Here is an 18,676-nt window from a genome sequence, read left to right on the forward strand (position 1 = left end):
ATGTTTAAATATTAAAATTTCCAAACAATGTACTGAAATTCTAATACGGGCATGTTGCGGAAATGAGAATTTCACTCTAAAATGTAAAAAAATAACAAAAATTATATTTATAATGTTCATTTTTAAACATGTGCAAGATAGACCAAAGGACGTTGTTTATGATTCTATATTTATTATTTTGTTAATATTTACTTGTTTATTAAAACTCCTCATGCCACCTCATCAATCCATCCACCCGCAAATATACTAATGCACGCACATTAATCCGTTCACAAAATCCCATAAAAATCACAAGGAACCACTTAGCAATAACTTAATGCATGCAACGTCTCAATGTGATAACACGTATCTCACACCAAATCCAACACTTTTTATCTTATATTATGTCTCTTCTACTTTGTTTGCATTTAATCACTCCTTTCTGTACTATCTCTTTGCACCAACCTCTATTTTATTACTACTATATATCCCATATCCGAAAAATGCATTTTTGTTTTCGCTCCATCCCCCAAACAACAGAAAATATCCTCAAACATCTGCACACTCATATCATATCATTGATAAACATTATTAATCCGTACATCACAACATGTCTTCACTTAAATTTATAAACTAGAACATTCGTGGTATCGGGACACAGATTAAGCAAGCCAAGGTACTAAACCATCTCACTTCACTGAAGGCAGACATTTGTTTACTACAAGAAACACATCTATCAGAAACAAATCATCATAAGCTCAGATCACCACAATTCACCCATATATTCTCAGCCTACTATAACTCCAAACAAAGAGGAGTATCAATACTAATAAACCAAAAAATCCCCTTCACACATAACACCTCTATATCAGACACAGGTAGATACATCATAATTAACATCAACATCAGCAACACACCCTTAACAATAGCAAGTTTGTATGGCCCCAACATTTATAACCCATCCTTCTTTCATGAGTTTTTCAACCATATAAACAATATATCAGATTCCACAATTATAATTGGAGGAGACTTTAATTCAATCATTGACCCGTGTATAGACAGATTAACTATGTCACACAATACACGTTACTGGCATTCAACAGATATCATTAAACAATACATGACAGACTTAGGGCTCAGCGATGGTTGACGCCTCAAAAACCCAAACACTAAAGAATTTTCTTTCTGTTCTCCTGCCTACCACTCATATTCTCGCGTTGACTATTTTTTAACCAGCAATTCTATTTTATCTAATTTATCAGAAATAAAATATCACCTTATAATAATCAGTGACCATGCTCCAGTTTCACTTATATGGAACATAAATCCACTACATAAAACTTTTAGCAGGTGACTAAATACCTCGTTACTTACAGACCCAGAATTTGACAGCTACATCAAAAAAGAGTGGGCATCTTTCCTAGAAATAAATGATTCTCCAGAAACCACACCAACAATACTATGGGAAACTGGGAAAGCAGTACTAAGAGGCAAAATCATCTCTTACTCTTCCTGTAAGGAAGGAGTCAAGTTTTAACACAACGACTAAGATATAAACAATTTAATCACAACAACAAATCTGGTAAATTCTTAGCTAACCAAGTAGAACATAAAGAACAAAAACAACAATCCCATCAATCAAAGATGAGACCAGACTAATGAGGCAAACATCAAATGAAATTAATCAAGTATTTGGGAAATTCTATAAAAATCTATACTCACCAGAACACGATCCAGATCCAATAGATATTCACACTTTCCTCAATAATATACACCTACCCAAACTAACTGAAGAACAAAAAAAGCATATTAGAAAAGCCAATAACATCAGAAGAACTCCATAAAGCCCTCCGTAAGATGCCGAATAACAAAGCACCAGGACCAGATGGCTTTCCCGCAGAATTCTACAAGCACTTCTGGTCAATATTTGGCCCAATGTTCAGTAGAGTAACAGCAGAAATTAAACACAATAAGAGACTACCAACAGAAATTAATACAGCTACAATATCACTCCATCTTAAACCTACAAAGATTCTACCTTACCATCCAGCCACTGTCACTAATTAACACAGACACAAAGCTAATAAGTAAGAAATTAGCTACCAGACTGGAAACGGTTATCCCATTCCTCATACATCCTGATTAGACCGGCTTCATCAAAGGCAGACAATCAGTTACCAACATGTGCAGACTACTCAATCTGATACATCACACAACAGTCAAAAACTGCAATAGTCACTTTAGATGCAGAGAAGGCTTTCAATAAGGTTAACTGGAAATTCCTTTTCACTACACTACATTAACTAGGTTTTGGAGAATCATTTATAGAATGGATTAAAACTCTCTACACTTCACCCAAAGCCACAGTCAATACTAACGGACTAATATCACAGAATTTCACACTGCACAGAGGAACTAGGCAAGGATGCCCACTCTCTCCTCTGCTGTTCTCTATTTTCATAGAACCATTAGCAGCAGCTATACGACAATGCCCAAATATTAAAAGGTATCCATACCTACACTACCGAACAAAAATCAGCCTTTATGCAGATGATATTCTACTATTTCTACAAAACCCACTCTCCTCAATTCCTCAGACTAAACAAATAATTAAAACATTCTCTAAAATCTCAGATTATTCCATTAACTGGTCTAAATCCACTGTTCTACCATTTAACATGAACTTATCAGACACAGCAGTTCAGTCACTCCCTATCCCTATGTGCACTGAACACATCACATACCTGGGCATTAAAGTTTCCACCCAGCTGTCTGAGCTGCACACACTTAATTTTAGACCACTACTCACAACCATCAACAATGATATCCAACGCTGGATGAACCTACCACTATCCTACCAATATCCACAATCAAAATGACAATATTACCTAAATTAAACTCTCTCTTCTCAAGGATTCCCATCCAAACTCCACGTACCTGGTTTAAAACATTAGACACAATCATCTCTAAATTCTACTGGAAAAATAAACCACCCAGAATCAAATTAACCACATTACAAAAACAAAGAACTCAGGGAGGCCTAGAAGCTCCAAATTTCCAACAATACCTCGTTGCAAACCAATTAAAGTACATTATTAAATGGATAAAACCAAATTAAACTGATGAAATATAGAGAGAAGTAGAACAAACATCAATTATTGAAATACAAATCTCAGACTTACCATTTATTAGCACAGCAATCAATCACCACCCTTGTTTCAAAAACCCAATGATATCATCGACTCTGACAGTTTGGTGGAAAATTCACAAGAACACAAACACTAGACTTCCACCCACTAAATACTCACGCATATGGCACAAACCCGACTTCCCGCCACCAAAAAAAAAACAAAACTAGAAAAATGGAAAGAAAAAGGTATTACACATTTACACCACGTTCTACACAACAATAACTCGGCTACTTTCTCACATACAACCCAGAAATATAGCATTGATAGGAACAAGTTTTTGGAATATCTCCAACTTAGATCTATGTTAAACTCAAAAATCAAAGATTACGCAATACTAGAACTTAGCCCACCAATTTCAGAATTCCTTAATATCTCTTCTTCAGACAAAATTCTATCAAAAATATATAGGCTTTTATTCAAATTAGACCAAACAGTCGCTGTGCCAATAAAAATGTGAAGAAGATATCTTAATTACCCCTAATGCTGATTTCTGGAGAAACATTATGGAAAACACATTCACCATGACTAACAATACTAACCTCCACCTTATACAATATAAAGTAATTCACAGGGTTCACTACACTAAGCAAAAGTTTCATAAAATGGGACACGTAGATTCAGAAATCTGCATACACTGCTCACTAAACTCTCCAGACAATTACATACATGCTCTATGGTACTGCCCACCAATCAAACACTTCTGGCAGCTTGTTATAACTCGGCTAACTCCACTATTTAAACAGCCAATCTCTCCATTCCCATCACTCTGCCTGCTTAACACATGAACCACAAACCTAAACCAGGAGGAAAGCAGAGCACTTTTGGTGGTGCTGACCATCGCCAAAAAACTCCATCAGTCTTTAACAGATAACCTACACACATCCATTATATGTCTATAACCACATCATCCATATATCACCGCTACATGAATGTTCCTACACACACACATGCACACAGTCAAATAACACATGTAACATTTAAGACATTTAGCTATTTTTATTTACTTATTTATTTTTTTGTTATTCTGTGTGTAGTATGTTAGGGATGGATACATGGAAAAATATAGGAAGCCATACTATAATATATCTTTCTTCTTCTTCTTCTTTCAAGGGCACAACTTCTTCTTTTGTGTTTTTTTTCTCTCTTTGTTCTCTTCTCCTATATATTTTTTTCTATTTGGTTTCGTTTGTATATATACACACATCGTTATGTCCTCCCTCTGCACAGTGACCTCAGTGATCAGAAATTTGTACAATGGATTTTTTTGGATTTTTCTGTTATAGACTTTTGCTTCTGGAATCTCTACTTTGCTTTTGCTTTAGTTTTTTGCTTCTGAGTTTTGGCACACTAAGAAGAAGGCCCCTTGAATCTCCATTGGTCAGCTGGTTCTGGACTGACGGGTTCCCTGAACCCTCATCTGAGACTGACCCCACCAGTTATAAAGCGTCCTTCCAAAAACGGAGAGCGAACAGCTTCTAGTGCAAAGCAGCAGATACTTTTACAATTAAATTTCATACAAACGTTCTGTTCAATGTTATATTATGTTATACTATTCTCTGTTTCATGTACTAAATATTCATGCACAAAGTATGATAGTTACCTAGTCAGTGAACTAGTGAATTAGCTAGTTCCCACTCAGTGAGCTAGTAAATTAGATAGTTACCTATTGAGTGAACTAGTAAGTTACCTAGCCAGTGACCTCAGTAGGTAACTAGTCAGTTAGCTAATTACCTAATTAATGAACTAGTGTGTATCCTAGTCAGTGTTCTAGTGAGTTACCTACTCAGTGAGCTAGTGAGTTAGCTAGTTACCTACTTTCTGCATGAAAATTTAGCACGCTAATGTGAGCTTCTTAATGGAGTGAAACAGAGAATAATATAACATAATATAACATTAAACAGAACGTTTGTATGAAATTTAATTGTAAACACAATCTGCTGCTGTGCACTGGAAAATGTTTTGCCCACCTGTGAAAAGTGTGTTCTTAAAAATTGATTAAGAAATATAATCAGATTAATCATGACAACATTTGTGATTAACTGTAATTACATTTGTTCTTCTTAAGACAAGTTTTTATAGTGGATATTTAAATGTAAATAAAAGAATGAATGTAAGAAATGTAAAATGCAATTATTAATGGTGTCATTTAAAATACTACTATATACTTGTAGGTTTGAGGGGAGATAAAGCTAACGTGGGGCACTGGAATAAAGAATGCATGGTGCATTGGGTTGGACTCAGGAAGTGTTTGTTATTGCACACATGCTTACAATGGAGAAAAGATTTAAATGGCCTGGTGGAAATATGTAACCGCCAGTATTCAGTAACATGTACACTGTCCCTTTAAGAGCTCGTTACACTAGGTGCACAGCCCTTTTACGTGTATAACTATGCTGAGAGCGTAGTAAACCTGAGTGTGTGCTGTGCTTTACCAGAGAGAATGCTGGACCTAGCTTCTTTCTTTTATTTTTATTTTTTTTGGAAAAATACAACAATATATGTATGTGGTGCTTTTAGCTCATGTATGAACTATGTTGTATGTCTTTTTTGATGCAGACATTTTACATTTCCTATCATACATGCATACATACATACATACATAAAAGTTAAAAGAAAAAAGGAAATGAGCATAAAATAGTACAATTACTCTTTTTGTATTTAGTCTGTAGATGCAGTACCATGACAAATTAAAGGGCATGGAAAAGTCTGAGCAGGGAGAGATATTTAGGGCTCCTCTCCTTTGCCATCCTGGAAACAACATCCTGTTGAGACTAACCTTGCACATCCTTCTGTGTAATTAAGTTTCTTTAATTGATCGTGTTTTTATTTGTTGTCTTGTTTGTTATTTTGGTCTGTGATAACCTGAAACACTGACCTGAGAATCTGAAGTTTACAGTGTGAACTTTTCAGTCCAGCAGAGAGCAGCCCCACTCCTGAATCCTGCAGGTCGTTGTTACTGAGGTCCAGCTCTTTCAGGGAGGAGTTTTCCAGGTTTAAAACTGATTCCAGATTTTCACACGTCTTTACTTCAAGATTACATGAAGCTAATCTGAAAAACAAAAATAAACAAATGATTTTACAATAAAGAAGAATATTTGAATGGATTGACAAAGAATAGAAAACAGAATTAAACTGTGAAATGTATTGTATATCTAAAGAGCTGGTGTTTCTTTATACTGAAATAGTTAACATGCAGATTTCTCCACTTTATTTGTGATCAGCATGGGCATACAGTTCACCAAAAGCTCTGGGAGAGATTATAATGAGTTAAAATAGAAAAGAAAATGTTTAACAAAACAGAGAACGAGCAAGGCTTTTTGGAGTATGTGAATTTATTCTATTTTCCCAGTTAAACTCTGGAAAAACATTACACCTTCTCCCACATATATATGTTAGAAATAAATACAGACATTTAAAATGTATGTTCTATATGAAATTATGTTGTATTGCTAATCATCATTTCTCCAAAGCATATTGAGATGATTTTTTCAGTCAAATCACACAGTGCTACTTTAGAGTAGATCTAAACTTGGATCTACCCTAAATTTCCTTTGGGATAAATGAAGTATCTATCTATCTATCTATCTATCTATGAGATGTGCATTTATGTTAACAACAACATATAACTTGCCCAAAACTTTTTTTAAGATTGTATTTAATCATTCTAAGACAGAAACCTCATGTACTGTTTACATTAAAATGATGGTTTAATTATTATTACACACAAAGGATAATGCATGCTTATATGTAACAATGTGAATAATGTGAATCCACCAGTGATTGAATGGAAACTGATTCTACACATCAGCAGTTAATTAAAAACTGTATGAAGGCCTGAATAAAAATACTCACACAGCTCTTCTGGATATTTTAACTACTGGAAGCAGCCTCAGAAGACACTCCTCTGATGGATCATATTTACTGAGGTTAAACTCCTCCAGCTCTTCTTCTGAGTTCACCAGCACAAACGCCAGAGCTGACCACTGAGCAGGAGAGAGCCTGGCCTGTTGAAGACGACGCTCACCTCCTCTCAGGTATTTCTGCACTTCCTGCACCAGAGAATGATCATTCAGTTCATTCAGACAGTGGAACAGATTGATGGATTTCTCTGGAGATGAGTTCTCCTCAATCTTCTTCTTGATGTATTTGATGGTTTCCTCATTGCTGTCAGATATTCTCTCTGTCTGTGTCAGTACGACTTGTAACAGAGTCTGATTAGACTCCAGTGAGAGACCCAGAAGGAAACGAAGGAACAGGTCCAGGTGTCCACTCTCACTCTGTAAGGCTCTGTCTATGGCACTGCTGAGGAAGTCAGTCTTTGTTGACTTACTGAAGAACTTGAAGAGTTTACTGGTTTGTTGTTCAGTGGATTGTTCTTTTGGAATTTTTCTGTTGAGAAATGCATATAAAGCAGCAAGAAACTCCTGAACGCTCAGATGTACAAAGCTGAAGACCTTCCCGAGGTGCAGCTCATGTTCCTCCCTGAAGATCTGGGTACACACTCCTGAGTACACTGACACTTCTTTAATGTCGATGCCACTCTCTCTTAGATCTTCCTCATAGAAGATCAGGTTTCCTTTCTCCAGCTGCTGGAACGCCAGTTTCCCCAGAGCCAGGATACTTGTTCTAGTCTGCTGAGGATCAGGGTCACTTTTCCCACTGTACTTCTGGCTCTTGTGTTTGATCTGAAAGATCAGGAAATGTGTGAACATCTGCGTCAGGGTTTTGGGAATTTCTCCACTCTCAGCGTCACTCAGCATTCTCTCTAGAACAGTGGCTGTAATCCAGCAGAAGACCGGTATGTGGCACATGATGTAGAGGCTTCTTGAAGATCTGATATGTGTGAAGACTTCGTTGGCCAGGTCCTTATCACTGATCCTCTTACTGAAGTACTCCTGTTTCTGAGGGTCACTGAAACCCCGCACTTCTGTTACCTGGTCAACACACTCAGGAGGGATCTGATTGGCTGCTGCTGGTCGAGAGGTGATCCAGAGGAGAGTAGAGGGAAGCAGATTCCCCTTGATGAGGTTCGTCAGCAGAACATCCACTGAGGTTTGCTCTTCTATATTCACCAATTTCTCATTTTTCTGGAAATGCAGAGGCAATCGACACTCATCCAGACCATCAAAAATGAACATGATCTTGTAGCCCTTATAATGTATTGGTTTTAAATCTTGTGTTTCTGGGAAAAAGCTCTGAAGAAGATTCACCAGACTGAGCTTCTTCTCCTTCATCAGATTCAGCTCTCTAAAAGGAAGTGGAAATATGAAGAGAATGTCCTGATTTACTTTTCCTTCAGACCAGTCCAGAATGAACTTCTGCACAGAGACTGTTTTTCCAATTCCAGCAACACCTTTAGTCAGTACAGTTCTGATGGGTCGTTTCTGTTCTGGTAATGGTTTAAAGATGTCATTACATTTGATTGGTCTTTCCTCTGTTTTCCTTTTCCTGGATGCAGCTTCAATCTGTTTCACCTCATGTTCCTGATTGACATCTCCATCTCCCTCTGTGATATAGAGCTCTGTGTAGATCTCATTCAGAAGTGCTGACTTTACATGGCCTGAAATTCCTTCATTAATTATCTGATATTTATCTCTCAGCTTGGATTTGAGCTTTCGTTGACATGCTGGGGCCAATTCTGATAACAGAGGAAGAGAAAAAGGAACATGTAATTAGCTGTGTCTCTTTATGAAAGACCCCTGTGTAGAACGACTTTGATACAGTCGATAATGGTTAGGTTTAAGGATACATTTGATGCTGTGACACAATAACTTATAATTACAAAATCCAGATAACTATTGCTGATTATTCTAATTTAAAAAGCAGAACTCCTCTGAGGAAACAAATTAGCACTAGTTGGTCCCCATTCTCATGACCCAGAACTCTTACTGCTCTCTAGTGTGTTGGCGAGGTCTGTCTGCTTCATGTTCCTCAGGATGTGCAGTGTGACCTTCAGAACCCCCTCTCTCTGATCATCCTCCACCTCTCCCTCAGAGCATGCTGGGTAATCTGAACTCAGGAGCTTCTTGAATGTGTTCAGCTCGTTCTTCACTAGAGAGAAAAACGTCTCCTGCAGCTTCTGAATAAAAACAAACATCAGAGAATCAGTAAAGCTGTTACAGTACAGAGAGAGAGATGATGACACTGATCTGAGGAGAAAAGGAGTAATGGATGCTTTGGTCTGTAAAAGGATTTAAACATCATGTTACTGCGTAGCATCACATAGCATCAGTATTAAAGGAGAACTTCAGTGTTAAATTGACTTTTGAAATATGATAAAAATGAGTATTTACCTTTGTTAAATAGCACACCTCCCCTATGCACTGGGTGCCGGCTGCTACGCCAGGAGGCAGGCTATGTGTAGTCTATATATATATATATATATATATATATATATATATATATATATATATATATATATATATATAGACTACACATAGCCTGCCTCCTGATGTAGCAGGAGGCATATATATATGTGTTTGTCATTATCAGTACCGTGATGGTACTAGTGGCATGGCATGTAAACATTGTTTTTAATAAGGTTCTCTTCTCTGTGCACTTATTAATTAATGCCTCGTTTAAATGTCAGGGCTCTCCGTATTCTACGAAGGAGGAAATTTTAAAAGTGAAATTAAACTGAAATGTAAAAGAAATCAGGGATAACCCCATCAAATATATGGTTTAGGAGTTACCTTGAATATGTGGTCCAGTTTTTCCGTGCAAATGTTTATTTTCTTCTTACTGTGGATAACAAGAAAATCCACACTGTAATCCACATGAATAAATGTTCTGATCTAAAAAGCTTTTGTTTCAACTAAATATGTTATTATTAATAAAATAAAGAATATCAGAAAATAAGATTAAAGTAAAAGATAAACCTGCATTAAACCAATACTTTTCTAAAGGGTTTCTTTACTTTCTAATAATAAAGATTTATAAAGGTAAATAAAGATTTTTGCAATTATGTCACCCTTTATCTAACGTTTTGAGGCACGGGTAAAAAAACGGTTGCTTTGAACCACTGAGTAAATGCTTAATTTTTTTCTACAATTAAGAATAATCACATATAATTAAATTATAAACAGTGCCAATCAGCAACAAGTGAATTTAATTAGAAAGGAAACACCTAAAAGGTTTTCCAGCGTGAATTATCAAAATATGTTCTAAAGTGTATTCTAATTTATTCTGAATACATTACTGTTCTATGTATTATAGAACACATTCTGCCCAATCCTGAATGTATGTACTCACCCCAGCAACTGAGATGTTAAATACATGCACAACAAAAGATTGATGAAGTTTTATTTCCTGCTATTAAAGAACCAATAAATGTCATGTTTTTAATATGTTGGAAAATGTTTCTTATCCACCAGATACATACAACACTGGTGGTTTCGCCACCAGATGGCGCTAATGTGCTCTGTCATAAAGCTTTGAGTGGAGAATATTTATTGCAAAGTTAGGAGAAACGATCCAGAGCTTATATAAGCTTTAGTTTACCATCAATAATATTTTTAATTCATTAGCATTTCATAAATGATCACAGTCATGTTAATTTATCATACAATAAGTAAATTAATTAATTAATTATCCCAACATGCCTTTTAACATTACCCAACATGTCACAACCCCGCCCCGTTCAGGAGTTTTCCACCGGCTCCAGGTCAGAGTAACAATACTAACATATCCCGCTACTGTCTCTATATATAGATTAGGGGTGTGTGATACATATTGTCTATGATAATATCTTAATTACTGTGTTGTTGATGTATGAGCTGACATTATGGAGTATGATAATTACTGGGGAAAAACAACAATCAAAACGTCTTTATTCCACTTGTTCACTAGGTGATGTTTTAGGATAGATTGCTGCATGTGTGCATTGAGAATGGTCATGCAGTGAGCTAGCTAGCATAGGCTAACTCTGAGCTCACACTGGCAGGTGACAAGTCCATCACGTTGGTACATGTTTGTCTCGTGAGTGTGCTCGTAGTTACTTGTGCTGTCGTGCGAGCCAATCACTTTCATTCACGCTTCATTTTCCTCCAAACTGTTCACACACCGTCATTGTGCTGAAATCTTTCTCTCTGTCGTGCTCTCTCTCACACACACACACACACACACTCACACACACACACACACACACTCACGCACACACACTCTCACACACACACACACACACACTCAGCTGATGGCAGGTTTCTTCTTTCCAGGTTGTTGAAGTTAAAATATGGATTATATACACTTATTTCATCCATTAAAGCACATTAAAATATTCTAACTTATACTGACATTAGCTCCTAGTCTAGATCTAGTCTGCCAGACACAACAATTGTTGTCCCCTTCCCAAGGGAATAACCACCACTAAAAATAAATACATAAAGAAAGAAAGAAAGGAAGGAAGAAAGATAAAATCACAGATCATTGTTGCAATTAATACATTTCATTTAATTTGATATCACTAATATAAATATAACTTTGTTTTGCAAATTTCACACTGATGAATTTGTTTACTCTAAAATATCTGGTAGGTCACATGGTTTACACACATGTGCACTGTCCGATATTTGAACTGATGAATGTAATGTTTTTTGTTTGTGTCAAGGAATTAAATATTAAATATATTGTTAAGTGCAGTTTATTACAATATAATACTTTTTTCTGAAAAAATTCTGATTGAAGTTATTGAGATGTTGTTTTTATCAGTATCGTACACCCCTAGATATAGATATATGTGTAATTCTCCAACCTGTAGCTGATATTGTAATTTACTCTCATTGTTCTAAACCCCGCTTCCCATCACACTCAGCTGTGTACACTGATCATTAGATACAGAGAATCTCACACTGACCTCAGTGTGTGTGTGTGTTATGCTTTAAAAAGGTAGATTATAGTAAAAAATCAGTGAAAGGGTTTTGTTGTTTCACTCACTCAGATCTCATATCTTCACTGCTGAAATCAGGAGGAATAATGATGGACCAGTCACTCTTCATAGAAACACAGCTGGGTTCTGGAGAAGCTCCTCTCTGGGTTTCAGTTCTGTTAACATTAAACACAGTGAAACTCCAGCATTTACACAGTGAAACTCCAACACACAGCACATCTTTAATAAAGATCAGGAACTGAAGAGCTTCACTCTCAGAACAGAACAGTAGTTTAGTGCAGTGATGTACCGAGACCCAGAGCTTCCTCCTCCACTGCTGAACTCTGGAGGAATCCACATGGACCAATCACTCTTCATAGACACTCCACTGGGGGCTGGAGATGCTGCTCTCTTCTCCCTGTAAACAGATCTTCATGATGATCCATGATGAGAGTAAAGTGTGGAGTAATGTGTTCCTTTACTAAAACTTATTCACAGGTTCCAGACTAACTTCTTCATAACCGTCCCAGAAGCGTCCCGAAGCTTTCTGTCAGCTGCCCCAAACTGAAAAACGCTCGTCTAATAAATATACATATTTTAATTTCTTTAACAATACTGTTGAATATATTTGTGTGTTTGTTATGATGTCACAATGTCATCACCTGATTAGATCATATTTACTATATGTATTTTATAGATCTGTATCTAGTTAATAACATGTATTGGTAAGAGCTACACAATTACACTGTATTATAAATTAAAAGGTATATTTTTTATACTGAACTCTAACAGAGATACAGATCAGAACAGAATAGAAGTCTTTCTGTGAGAAGCTTCATTCCACAGCTTTAATATCAAACCCAATCACTTCCATCTGATCTATATAAATGCAGCACTTCAGGATTTCCTCATTTCTAATGCTAATGTAAACCCAGACAGCGTGTGGTAAAATCCGAGACGGATCCTCACAATGGATCTGGTCCAAAGTTCACTTTCACTACAGATTAATCCGATCCAGATTTTGAGCAAATAGTCACATTTATGTTAAAATATATGGACCATATTTTTGAACATAAATGTGCAACCACCCCATACCATAGCAACCACCTAGCAACAGCATAAAATCACTACAGGAACCACCTAATACTGTTCCTGTGCCAGAAGGAAACATATTATTAATATTAACAATTAGATATTAAAGGCAGATATGTACTTTAAATACAGATTAGAAACACATTCTTCTATAAGAATAACTGGCTGGTTTGTTAAGCGTTTCTCTGTGTTTAAATACAGCACAGGGTTCTGACTCTGGTCCAGGAGAAACTCTGTTCTCAATATTTTAAAACTGTAAAATATGCAGATCACAGCTCCAGGATTAGAGCTGAAACCATTACAATACAAAACTACTTTACATATTAAACCCATCACTTAATTTACTCACTTTAGGACAGGAGGTCCTCCTCCACTGCTGGAGTTCTGAAGATCCATCATTTACTCTTCTTCATTCACACACAGCTGAACACTGCCGACACCGACCCCTGAGAACAGATCAGCCGTTACAATAAAACCTTTATTCTTACAATAATGACATTATCATCAGAACTGCATTAAACAAAACCTGATAAACTAACAAAACAAACCAAACAGAGAACGATACATAACAGTGTGATTTACCCTCATTACACATTATTCTACACATTACAGAAACATTTACTGTTACTATAATGATTATAATTTAATTATTATTAGTAATATTACTGCATTACACAACATTATAAATATACACACTGTTCTATTATTATTAATGATATTATAATGTTACTGAATCAGAATAGAGAGATTATTTAAGTATAATCAAGGGCGTAGGAGCGGGCTTGACATTGGGGGAGACACATTTGCCAATATAAACCCAAGCCCACCCTATAGTTTTCTAGAACAACATTTGTGGAAATTACTTTTAATCACAAATAATTTTCTGTATTTTGTTTATAATTAGTTAACATCCAAGTAAAGGTGATTTTACAACCTAAACATGTTACTGCATGTTACAGTTACTGTTGTTAGAAAAAAATATGCATGCAATGTCTGAATTATATACATATGAAAAAAAGGGTCAGTTAGCACCTAATATTTAAAATAATATAACAGATTTGGTTACATTTTCTCCACTCACAAAAAAAAAAAACGTTGGGTCCTGCGCTTTTACTATTTTTCTACTGAGAGTTCTTCTTAAGATTTTGTCCTTTTATGTATAAAGAATGTAACTTTACGTTTACATGTGGTCTTGCTGTGAACTACAATGAACAGAAGTCAGGTTAGATCAGTGTTTCTTAACCCTGTTCTTACATATTCTACTGCATATTAACACTGTTCTGCATATTCTACAGCTTCCTCTGCTTTATATGCATTTAATAAAGTAAGGGGTGGTATGATGTGTCTAATACACTGCTGTATATACATGATTAATTTAGGCTCCATAGATAACTAGAACTAAATTAATTTTCATTCATTATAGCTTACAGTAAGTTCTGTAATCCTAAATTAATAAATTTCACAGTTTGAAAATGAAACAGTGATTAGCTGATCAGGTACAGGGCAAGTTGAACATTTCATATATAGTTTTTTTTTCTTTAATCTTGACTCCCAATCTAGGTAATTCCAAAGTTAAGCTAACTCACTAACACAGCTGCAGTTTATTAATCACAGTGGGTTTTGATCTGTGTGCTGATTTAGAGTGGTGTATTTTTAACCAGCTATCAGAGACATATCATCACAGTTTACATGGTTAGCCATTAACCATTACCTTTCTTTTAGAAAAATCTCTGTGTATCCAGATCTGATTTAAAATCAGCTGAAGCTGCTGCATCCCGATACCGCTGCTAAATCTTACAGCGAGGAGGCGGGTCTTCCCCCACCAGCACACGCCGCAAAACCAGCAAGCTGATTGGCTGTTTCTACTAGAGGCGGGACTTAATACCTGAACCGGCTCCGTGATTGGTCCGGTCTGTCTCCTCATTAATAGTACAGATGATCTGAGCGAAACGATATCATTTTTGGGGGGACAAATTCACCTGTTTCTAATATTATCTAATATAGACATGTCCCACCCATCCCCCATAAAGAGGACTTGCACTCGGCTGGTCTCGTCCACAGTCTCCGAGTCCACCTCACCCAGAGACCGAGACAAGATTCCAAACAAGGTCGAGTCCGAGACGAGACCGAGACCGCCCGTTTTTGGTCTCGAGACTCGAGTACTTCAACACAACCTAAATACCACAGTAAATCAGACTGAGAGAAGGAACAGAAACAGTCACATTCTAAACTTCAAGCCTCCTGAACCTGACAGACTGGTTCTCATCTACTCAGCTGTTCTTAGAAATTTCTGTGTAAATAAACTCAAGTCAACCCTGAACATCCAGATTTCTGACTCCTGATAAAATATACAGACTCTGATTTACAGAATCTTCCCTCTGATCATTTCTGCAGTACGACTTTTATATCTTCTCAAATTCTGAACTGATGGATGGATACTTTTATTGATCCCGAAGGAAATTTAGCAGCCGGTAGCAGTTACACAACACAGTAGAAACAAACAGCAATAATAGGGGAGGTACAGTAAGAAAGCAGAGTAAGAAATATAAGACTATAGAGGTTCTAAACTGAGATTTGAAATATTAACAATACTTATTAGATATAAATAAATTTAAAAAATGCTGAAAGAAGAATATATACATGAATATCTAAATACAAAAACTATACAAAAGTGTCAAAGTAAGCAGCCGTGGATATGAGGTAGTGCAGTAATACAGAATAAATTAAGTATAAGGGATAGCAGGGAGATGGTTCATTGGAGATGTAGAGATTTATTTAACTCTATATGCACTTGACAAGCTCTCCCCTCTGTTATTTAAGTTTCCTAGAAGAATTAGGGTTATTTATGTATTTATTATGCTTACTTCTGATATATCAACACTGAGAGAGAAAAGGCTACTTCTAGCTCCAGATCCATATCTGTAAACAACATTTCAAACTTCCATTTATCATCATAGAAGTGGAATCTACTACTGTCTGCTTTTACAGCTGCAGAACTCTTACTGGATAATGGATGGATCACCTGTACACTGCACAGAAGAGCTTGGATCCTAACTCTACTGGCCCTCACGTCCACGGATCTATCTACTGCTCAGATACATGAAGCTAAAACCAGAACTGTGAAGAGATACAGCACACGGCTTTTAATAAAGTGAAATCACTTCTTTTACGGGTGTGAATTCTCCTTTCTATTACACCCACCAGCTGGATTTTACTTTCTTTTTCTTCTGTCCTTTTTTTTATCTGTCAGCAGGGCTGAGAATGAGGAACTGTCTGTATTTTTCTTTTCTTCAGAAAGAAAAAACCTGTTGGAGCACATTTTACTCACATCAGAAAAAGGTCAACTGTGAATGTAGTTGTGTGAGTGTGAGTGTGTGTACTGAACTGTCTTTAATAACGCTGGGGTCATTAGTGAGTGTAGTTGTGTGAGTGTAGTTGTGAGTGTAGTTGTGAGTGTGTGTAGTTGTGAGCGTGAGGGAGAGAGTAGTGGTGTGAGCGTGTAGTTGTGAGTGTGTGTAGTTGTGAGTGTGAGGGAGAGTGTGGTGGTGTGAGTGTAGTTGTGAGTGTAGTTGTGAGTGTGAGGGAGAGTGTGGTGGTGTGAGTGTAGTTGTGAGTGTGTGTGTAGTTGTGAGTGTAGTGGTGTGAGTGTAGTTGTGTCAGTGTGAGTGTAGTGGTGTGAGTGTAGTTGTGAGTGTGAGGGTGAGTGTAGTGGGGTGAGTGTAGTTGTGAGTGTGTGTAGTTGTGAGTGTGAGGGAGAGTGTAGTGGTGTGAGTGTAGTTGTGAGTGTGTGTAGTTGTGAGTGTAGTGGTGTGAGTGTAGTTGTGAGTGCAGTTGTGTGAGTGTAGTTGTGAGTGTGAGTGTAGTTGTGAGTGTAAGTGTGAGTGTAGTTGTGAGTGTGAGTGTAGTTGTGAGTGTAGTGGTGTGAGTGTAGTTGTGAGTAGTTGTGTGAGTGTAGTTGTGTGAGGGTGAGTGTAGTTGTGAGAGTGTAGTTGTGAGTGTGAGTGTAGTTGTGAGTGTAGTTGTGACTGTGAGTGTAGTTGTGACTGTGAGTGTAGTTGTGAGTGTAGTTGTGAGTGTGAGTGTAGTTGTGAGTGTGGTTGTGAGAGTGAGGGAGAGTGTGAGTGTAGTTGTGAGTGTAGTTGTGAGTGTGAGTGTAGTTGTGAGTGTGAGTGTGTGTGTAGTGGTGTGAGTGTAGTTGTGAGTGTGAGTGTAGTGGTGTGAGTGTGAGTGTAGTTGTGAGTGTGAGTGTAGTTGTGAGTGTAGTTGTGTGAGTGTAGTTGTGAGTGTGAGTGTAGTTGTGAGTGTGAGTGTAGTTGTGAGTGTGAGTGTAGTTGTGAGTGTAGTTGTGAGAGTGTAGTCGTGAGTGTGAGTGTAGTTGTGAGTGTGAGTGTAGTTGTGAGTGTAGTTGTGAGTGTGAGTGTAGTTGTGAGTGTAGTTGTGAGTGTGAGTGTAGTTGTGAGTGTGAGTGTAGTTGTGAGTGTAGTTGTGAGTGTGAGTGTGAGTGTAGTTGTGAGTGTGAGTGTAGTTGTGAGTGTAGTTGTGAGTGTAGTTGTGAGTGTGAGTGTAGATGTGTGAGTGTAGTTGTGAGTGTAGTTGTGAGTATAGTTGTGAGTATAGTTGTGAGTGTGAGTGTAGTTGTGAGAGTGTAGTTGTGAGTATAGTTGTGAGAGTGAGTGTAGTTGTGAGTATAGTTGTGAGTATAGTTGTGAGTGTGAGTGTAGTTGTGAGTGTAGTTGTGAGTGTGAGTGTAGTTGTGAGGGTGAGTGTAGTGGTGTGAGTGTAGTTGTGAGTGTGAGTGTAGTTGTGAGAGTGAGTGTGAGTGTAGTTGTGAGTGTGAGTGTAGTTGTGAGTGTGAGTGTAGTTGTGAGTGTGAGAGTAGTTGTGTGAGTGTGAGGGTGAGTGTGTGTACAGACCTCCTGTTCCTGTATTTAATAAAGCTGGGGACCCAAATCGCTCCAGTTCAGGGGTTGTTTTAACCCACCGGGAGGTTCCACCGATTGGGAGGGAAAGGGGCTCACTTTTCTCAGGGGAACCTGAAGAACAGAACAAAATGGACATGTATAAATTATAGAACATGATCAGTAATATAATAATACTTATGGGTAACGGCTGTTTGAAGTAACCTAGTTTAAACAGTAATACAGAACTGTGGGTTTGTTGTTATAATTTACCCTGCCAGAAAGAATGGAGTCTTTGGGGGGCGGGGCTTCTGCTTTATATGTGGCTGTTCTTACCATGATAACCCATCATTTATTTCTGTGTGAACAGTTTGAATAAAGATTACTTTAAAAAACTTTTTCTTTGCTTTACTTAAACACTTTTAGTTTGGTCTCCTATTTTGAGAGAATCACTGAGAACATTAGTATTTTTAAGTTGAAGAAACTTTTTATTGCTTTTTAGTTCAGACCACGCCCCTGCAGATTCTCATTGGGCTTGTTCTGTGGAAGGTGCTAGAAAATCTTTTACTTTCAAACAACATGATTTGTTTTTTTCTGTATTTTATTTTTATTATTTTATTATTTTCTGTTCTTCTGAGAAGATCTACAGACAT

General features: G+C 37.1%; 4 protein-coding genes across 7 annotated transcripts in view; 1 reads left to right on the plus strand and 3 right to left on the minus strand.

Annotated features, from left to right (window-relative positions):
• LOC111189489 (NACHT, LRR and PYD domains-containing protein 12-like) overlaps positions 1 to 18,676 on the plus strand; it is a 382,248-nt gene that overhangs the window by 329,189 nt on the left and 34,383 nt on the right. The window lies entirely within an intron of this gene.
• Positions 1 to 18,676, minus strand: part of LOC125801287 (zinc finger protein 239-like) — a 262,488-nt gene that overhangs the window by 151,136 nt on the left and 92,676 nt on the right. The gene's annotated exons all lie outside the window — the stretch shown is intronic.
• The window catches only part of LOC111197128 (zinc finger protein 665-like), a 172,004-nt gene that overhangs the window by 151,136 nt on the left and 2,192 nt on the right, over positions 1 to 18,676 (minus strand). The window contains exons 2-9 of one of the 4 annotated variants that reach the window (XM_049477171.1): positions 18,039 to 18,158; positions 13,475 to 13,571; positions 12,344 to 12,463; positions 12,102 to 12,209; positions 9,863 to 9,911; positions 9,060 to 9,249; positions 7,023 to 8,808; positions 6,046 to 6,219 (exon numbers count right to left, since the gene is read on the minus strand). In XM_049477171.1, coding sequence (XP_049333128.1) covers positions 6,046 to 6,219; positions 7,023 to 8,808; positions 9,060 to 9,249; positions 9,863 to 9,911; positions 12,102 to 12,209; positions 12,344 to 12,463; positions 13,475 to 13,524 — 2,477 coding nt within the window. In that variant the 5' untranslated portion in view covers positions 13,525 to 13,571; positions 18,039 to 18,158. Of the gene's footprint in view, positions 1 to 6,045; positions 6,220 to 7,022; positions 8,809 to 9,059; positions 9,250 to 9,862; positions 9,912 to 12,101; positions 12,210 to 12,343; positions 12,464 to 13,474; positions 13,572 to 16,326; positions 16,448 to 18,038; positions 18,159 to 18,676 lie in introns of those variants that run through there. The other 3 variants (XM_049477173.1, XM_049477172.1, XM_049477175.1) reach the window with 3 other exon arrangements.
• The window catches only part of LOC125801267 (zinc finger protein 271-like), a 251,973-nt gene that overhangs the window by 131,786 nt on the left and 101,511 nt on the right, over positions 1 to 18,676 (minus strand). The gene's annotated exons all lie outside the window — the stretch shown is intronic.

This window comes from Astyanax mexicanus, chromosome 4, assembly GCF_023375975.1.
Source record: "Astyanax mexicanus isolate ESR-SI-001 chromosome 4, AstMex3_surface, whole genome shotgun sequence".
Classification (NCBI taxonomy): domain Eukaryota; kingdom Metazoa; phylum Chordata; class Actinopteri; order Characiformes; family Acestrorhamphidae; genus Astyanax; species Astyanax mexicanus.